The sequence below is a fragment of the Pundamilia nyererei genome, unplaced genomic scaffold, assembly GCF_000239375.1.
Source record: "Pundamilia nyererei isolate P.nyererei 1_Seehausen unplaced genomic scaffold, PunNye1.0 scaffold00140, whole genome shotgun sequence".
NCBI lineage: Eukaryota > Metazoa > Chordata > Actinopteri > Cichliformes > Cichlidae > Pundamilia > Pundamilia nyererei.
In genome coordinates, this window is record NW_005187541.1 from 1,681,423 (window position 1) to 1,688,356 (window position 6,934).

At 40.3% G+C, this 6,934-nt stretch overlaps 1 protein-coding gene and 1 non-coding gene across 2 annotated transcripts in view; both read left to right on the forward strand.

Moving 5' to 3' along the window:
- cops8 (COP9 signalosome subunit 8) overlaps positions 1-2,143 on the forward strand; it is an 11,274-nt gene extending 9,131 nt beyond the window's left edge. Inside the window, exons 5-7 of the mRNA XM_005744215.1 lie at positions 608-715; positions 828-890; positions 1,579-2,143. Of these exons, the coding sequence (XP_005744272.1) occupies positions 608-715; positions 828-890; positions 1,579-1,658 (251 nt within the window). The 3' untranslated portion in view covers positions 1,659-2,143. The remainder of the gene's footprint in view (positions 1-607; positions 716-827; positions 891-1,578) is intronic.
- A 1,403-nt stretch (positions 2,144-3,546) lies between these two features.
- Positions 3,547-3,620, forward strand: trnai-aau (transfer RNA isoleucine (anticodon AAU)). Its single transcript has one exon. It is a non-coding gene; the product is annotated as a tRNA-Ile (tRNA).
- The last annotated feature ends 3,314 nt before the right edge of the window (positions 3,621-6,934 follow it).

Genomic DNA, 6,934 nt, shown 5'->3' on the forward strand with positions numbered 1-6,934 from the left:
GAGGGGAAAGAAACTGTTCCTGTGTCGGGTGGTCCTGGTCTGCAGGCTTCTAGCCTCATCGTCCAGCCACAGTTCCTTTTGGGTCAGAATAATTTTCCTTAATGTATTTTGACAGTCTGTAATTCTGGCAGGTTTCATAGCATGAAGGTAAAACTGTACATGGCTTTTTAAATATAATAAAGTTGTGCTCAGAGGGAAAGATCTATTCAGAATACTTTTTTAATACATGTTTCATATCTAATTTAAAACAGCCTGTGAATATAGATTATTTGTGCTTTGTACGTTATGAGATGAACAGTCTGTTCAGTGGTTCATTATAATCTGATGTGTTTCTGGTTCTCAGAGCTTTGTTCCTTAGAATATAATAAATCACTCCTGAAGAATTGTTCGTCTCAGCATGTGACCTCCTGTGCTGTTGCTCATTAGAAGTGCTGTTTACACGAGACATGTTGCTTAAATATCATGTTAAAATGCTGTAACATCATACTCTCCTCGTGCCTGGAAGCTCCCAGCAAGTTGCCCTGTTTGCTGTGCACTTTAAATAGAACCAGAGCCTAGATTTAGCTCATATGCACTCCATATGCACCTATCTCATATGTCTTCACAGAGAGCACACGGCAGCGGGCGTACAGCCTTGTGGCCCAGGCGTACACTTCCATCGCAGCGGAGGATTTTGCTGCCTTTGTGGGCTACTCTGTGGAAGAGGCGGTGAAGGGTAATGTTATATCTGCTTTTTTTTAATCAGTCAGTAATCTTGCTCTCAATTTTATCACATTACTTTATACAAAGTTATTAAGGATTTTTTTTTTCCCCCCCTCACTTCAAAGGTGTGGTGAGCCAAGGCTGGCAGGCAGACGCCAACACCAGAATGGTGATGCCCAAAAAACCAGGTAGGTGGCAGTGTTGCTCTATTAAATTGCAACCAGGATGTACCCAAAAGGAGCATCCAATTCCCAGGCTTCTCCTCCCCGGGGATTTTATTAGACACATAAAAATGCTGTGAGCACAGATTTAGGACTTGGGTCATGCTGATATTGTTTTTCCTTGAAATTCTTGAAGTATGTGATTATCGTCCATATAGCCCAAATTTTATCACGGTCACATGTCCGCGATTCAAAGCGTCAAGGCCTAATCCACGGGTTTGTTGATTTATGTGGACATACCAGGGGACATCTGTCTTATCTGTAATCATCAGAACTTACTGCATGACTGAAGCATCTGCTGCACACATGCATGCAACCAACCAACCCACCCACATGAATCCCCCAACTTTCTTCCTTAGTTTTTATTGGCTCTTTTAGTTGTTGATCTCACACCAGAAACGATTCTAGTTAAGATGGATGTAAAAAAATTGTGCTGGCCTGGCAGGTAGTTGTTGTTTAACAGGTGAGGAATAGTCTTGAGCTCACTTCTAGATGTGAACAGTAGGTCTAACTCGAATGAGCTGAGCTTCAGAGTCCGAGCATGTGGGCTAAAGAGCTAAAACTGAAAGGATGTAAGAAGATCGATAGCATTTGGCACAAGAGGACTCTCCCTCTGACTCAACTTCTCCTCCTCCGTGTCTCTCTCCTTCAACAGATCCTCCCCCTGTCTCGTTGGTTCCAAATGAGCAGCAGTTGGCCAGACTCACTGACTACGTGGCTTTTCTTGAGAACTGATAACCCACCACAGCCACTGCCACCCGTTTTCACCCGCTCGGTACTGAGGGAGAATACAAGACTCTTCATCCTTCCTGCAGCCCTGGTTGAGACGTACACCCACCCCACCCCCCATCATCTTGCATGATTTCTCTGGGACATAGCTATTTATGTTCAGCGACTAATAAACCCTCTGCTCTTGATGTGTTGAAAATTTCAGACTGTGATGTTGTACATTTTTATGCTCTTCGCGAACCCACCTGATGTCTAGATTTGGCCATTTTTCAAAGGAAGCTTCATTTTCCCGTCACCAACTAATTCTTTCCTCCCAGCAGAAATACACAAACCAGCTTGTACAGTCCACTCCTTCTGTTTTAGCATTTAAAGTTGGCCTTGATATAAATGTCATCGGGTAACAGGAGTCTTGGCATGCATGCATCACCGTACGGAGACCTCATTTTGAAATTTTATGTTTTGACTGGTGAATAAATATTTTGCTGTTTCTATATTTCTCGTACTGTTCTTCTGAGTTTTGTCTGCAATTGGTGTTGTATTTCAGAGTCAACATTCACTGTAAATGAAAGTTTGTTGTCTTCTGTGGCCCAATATGAGGAAGCAGCCCTGTATTTATGTATGATTATGGACCACCAGGTAAGTTGATATTGGAGCAAATGGATATTTATACCCCAAAATCACATAAATTGTTCTGGAAAATGAAACGAGTTGCAGTTTAATCCTGGCGGTGGAAGGCAAAACTTTAAACACACAAACATTTTTTAACATCTCTGCTAAATATAATAAACTTCTAAAGTGATGCTTTCTAATTAACATCAGAGAGCTCACAGACATTTTTATTCTGTAATGTCATATCTGGCTGCCATCTGTTCCTCACTGCTGCAAAATAAAAGCCTGTATAAGGCCTCTCTGTTCTGTTTTGAGGCATAATTTGAAATGTGCACTTCTCCTTTACTTTGTAGTCATTTCAGCTTTTATTGTAGCTGGCACTGGAAGGGAGAGGCAGCCATTTGATGTGATTTAGTGTGAAATCCTGGACATCGGGGCCATTCCTTGCACTTTTGTGGTTGCAAGGATCTCATTTATTTCATGGCATGGTTTGCTTTGTTTTGAAAATGCCACATTGGACACGACTGCAAGCATGAAAATTGCCCGTCTGTTTACATTTGCTGCTGTGTGTCCTTTTAAGTCTGTCTCGGTCTACAGATTTGCAGCATGTAAAGGGAACTGTGAACTTAAAGAGACTTCTCAGGGACTGGCACTGAACCAGCATGACAGTATCCACCAGGTTTAGTCAACACAAACACTAAAAGGTAATGGACCATAAGGATATACACACAGATGTGTGTCCAGCAAACTATTGTGCATAAACTGCCTAAACTAAGTAAAGAGTGCTTAATTCGATTTATATCAATAATTAATGTAGTATTAAGCTGACTGGAAGTTTAGTGACTGAGGGGTCAAACTCGAGGGCTGGTGTCCTGCAGGTTTTCGATATCACACTGGGTCAACACACCTGCATCAAATGATTAGTTCATTACCAGGCCTCTGGAGAACTTCAAGATATGTTGAGGAGGTAATTTAGCTATTTAAATCAGCTGTGTTGGATCAAGGACACATCTAAAACCTGCAGGAAAACAACCCTCTAGGCCTGGAGTTCGACATCTGTGAATTAAGGAAACACTGGCTCATGTGAAATCCAGGGTTTGGAGTTTTGGGTTATTCTCACTGTTTGTGCAGGTTTCAGCTGGCAGCAGAGTTAGCACTGCCCATACGGGCCAAGGACACTGTCACGAGAGGAAGCAGCCAAGAATAATTCGTATAGCTTCGTATATACACTGTACAGAAAACAAACTAACACCCGCGGAACCACCGTGAATGTGCATTGCAGCGTGGCCGGTTAGCTCAGTTGGTTAGAGCGTGGTGCTAATAACGCCAAGGTCGCGGGTTCGATCCCCGTACGGGCCAAGGTAATTGAAAATGTGACGCGTCGTGAGTTTTCCACGTTGTGCATGATTTCATCGACATGCAGTTCAAACAAAGTTTGTTTTGTTTTTTCAGGTTAACTGTTACAAGGACACCAGTCTTTTCCTACTTGAGACGAAAATGCCTGTATTTACGAGTTTTAATAATTAGGGTTACGTTTTTAAGTTATATATTAAGTTTAAGTTATATATTTACACTTAGTTGTCAGGCTCCTTGTAATGTTTAATTTGTTTGTGTACCTCTCTGCGCTTTTTTTAAATGATATTGTATTTAATGGAGCTGGGGTGTTTTCGGTTGCCGTAACATTAATTTCCCGTCTTTTAAAGGTAAATACATTTTAAACAAGTATCAAAAGCAAAAAATAAAATGGCTGTTATTGTTGTGAGCAAGAAGCAAAGAGATGGCCACATGATCCAGTATTTCAGCACTGTGAAGCTATGTAATGCTTCTAGCCAAGACCCTCTGGCTTTTAACTAACTTAGAAAACATTTCAAACCATTTGTTTCTGGAACACTTGTTAAATGGAAATAACCATTCTTGTAAGGTGACTCCACCCACATCATGTGTGTATTTTATTTTATTTTATGCAGGGTAAATTTTGCCTTCCAACCTGCCAGGTTTATACTTTCAGGGACAACGCAGCCCAAGACTTTGTTTTTTTCCATCTTTTTAAAGATGTCAAAAAACAGAGTTTCACTGAATAACTTTTAAAAACTCTGACTATTAACGCAGAGTAATCTGATGTATGCAGAACACAATTCTCTAGGTTCATATGATACACAGTGATGCCAGTGCTTTGAAGTAAGGGCACAAGGTCACACTGTGTTTCCAGAATTGGCTCTGTGCTTTTACTACCGTGGGTCAACGTTTATACCTCGTGCTGGTTCAGATTACTGACACATGCATAATGCCATGTGGTATACATGGCCTCATATCTGCTATCTGCATTACAATAATAAATTTGACCTCAGTGTTCTCATCTACCTTTAACTGATCCATTTTTGACACACAGCTCTCATGTAGGAAGATTCTACAAGCACTGGTAACTTATTTTTAGATGAGGTGATCTATGGACTGAAAGTGAATGGAAAGTCACAATGGCAACTTTCAATTATCCCCCTCAGACTTCAGCTTCTTTTTCTCAGAAATCTTCGCAGTCATAATATAAAGTAAGACACTTTAATTTGTCTACATATTGTTACTGTAGTAAGTGGTAGCACTCGTGGGAAGGGAAGCCAGGCCTCATATGTTTTCTCAAACTTCAACTGTCATTTTAATGAAAGCAATTTGTTTAATGGTTTCGGCCATTCTCTGCTCTTCTCATTTCTCACTGACTGTAAAATGGACCACATGAAACAGCAACCCTCTGAATGCCACGGTGAATGTGTGGTGAAACACAGTTTTGCACTCTCACAATCTGAAGGCTGAGCAGGACTCCCTTGAGATGAGGCTCTGTTTGTCAGATGAAGTCAGCTTTGAATTTGATTGATTTTTTTTTAGGTTTTAAGTAAATAATAATGTCACTACACTGCAGCTACAGCAGTTAACTCGTCATGGTAGGTGTACACCAAAACCTGAACTTCAGTATGGAGAGAAAATTTGGACTGTCAGTATTAGAATGTGACATGTGCCAGTGCAGTAGTAGCACAGCAGCAATTTCACTGGCTGTGGCTTTTTTTATGACAATAATTCCCGCACACTCAGGCACTACTGTACTTACTGACCTTATCAACTTAGAGGAGGAACATTTGTGGACACAACAGACTTTTCAACCCAGCGAAAAGGATTCTGTGAATGACTTGGTGAGGATTTCTACAACATTCACAGTGGTTGTGAGCTAGTCTGTCTTTGCACACAGGATGCTTTTTCACTCTTTTTAAGTCCACTTCTTGTACACAACCATTTTCAAAGCAATGGCATTTTTTAATACACAATTTAACACTGTTCGATGAAAAATGCGGGGATAAAAAGGCAACAAAGGATGAACCAGCGTTGTGTATTTACTGGCATTTCTTTGGTTGAATCTATGGAAAATTGCAAAGATAAAACAGTTTGACAGACATAAAAATAGTATTTTTGCACCATCTAGGTGATTTTGAAAGAGCTAGCTGTGTCAAAAGGAAACAGAAAAATATCCAACACAGCACCTGGACATTGATCCATCAGAGGTTCACTAACACGCCATAAGAAATTGTTTCAATGAAAGGGTGACTGTCAAGAAACCTTTGCAGCGAAACAGGGAGAAAAGGTAAAAGCCAACGGAACGTGATCAAACATGGACTGGACTACCCAGAGCACCGACTTCAATATTATCAAAACAGTGTGAGATCGTCTTGATGAAGGAGAGAAGAAAAGACAGAAACATTTAAAAAAAGACGAAAGAAACCTAGAGAAGTATTTTTGAAGGCTATTTAAAGATGTTACAAGAAAGCTGCCAAAGAGAGTTCAGACACAGTTGAAGAATAAAGGCGGTTATACCAAATATTCACTTCCAAGCTTATTAGAATTGCTCAAACTCAGCTTTCCCCTTGTATTCTGTATGTCCATATGTTTTCACATGTTTCAGTAACTCACTGCACATATTTTCTTTGCAAAATATAAAGAAATGAGGGGTGGCTCATGACTTCTGTGCATTACTGTATAATTGTTTTAAACAGTCAGGAAGCACATATTTATGTATTTCCAGGTTATATTGGACATACTAAAATGTTGCACAGATTTTTCAGCTTCACTGATCAAGAGCCACGAGTGTTCTGTAACACACGACAGCTGCTGCTACAAAAATAATCGTCAGCTCCATACATGCAAATGCTGTCCACATTGCAGAACACTTTGTCTTTCACATTTTCAGTTCGGCATGTTTCTTTTGAAGAGGCTGAGATAACTGTTTCCGATTCCATGTTCAACCCTCTCATTGTTGTTTGCAGTGAGTCTCTAGACAGTTTGCAGATTTTAGAAAGAATTAACATGAAAAAATAGCCCAAGGAAAGACTGGCAGACATCTGGATGTTCCTGTTTTTGTTGTTAGGGTTTTTTTTTTATTATTATTACATTTTGTTTTGTTTAAGAAAAAAAAAACCCACAACAGCACTTGAGTCACTGGCTCAGCATCTTTTGCACAGCTGCTTATGTTTAGGTAGGAACTGTTGTGGGTGAGGTCATTTTTTCCAGGGGTCAAAAGTGACTTCTTCCTCACATGATGTTACAGACGACTGCACAGGTGAGTCGAGGCGCTTTTCCTTTTAGAAGTCTGTATTTGTTTACAGTCTCTCAAAATCAGTGGCCATTTTCAAAGC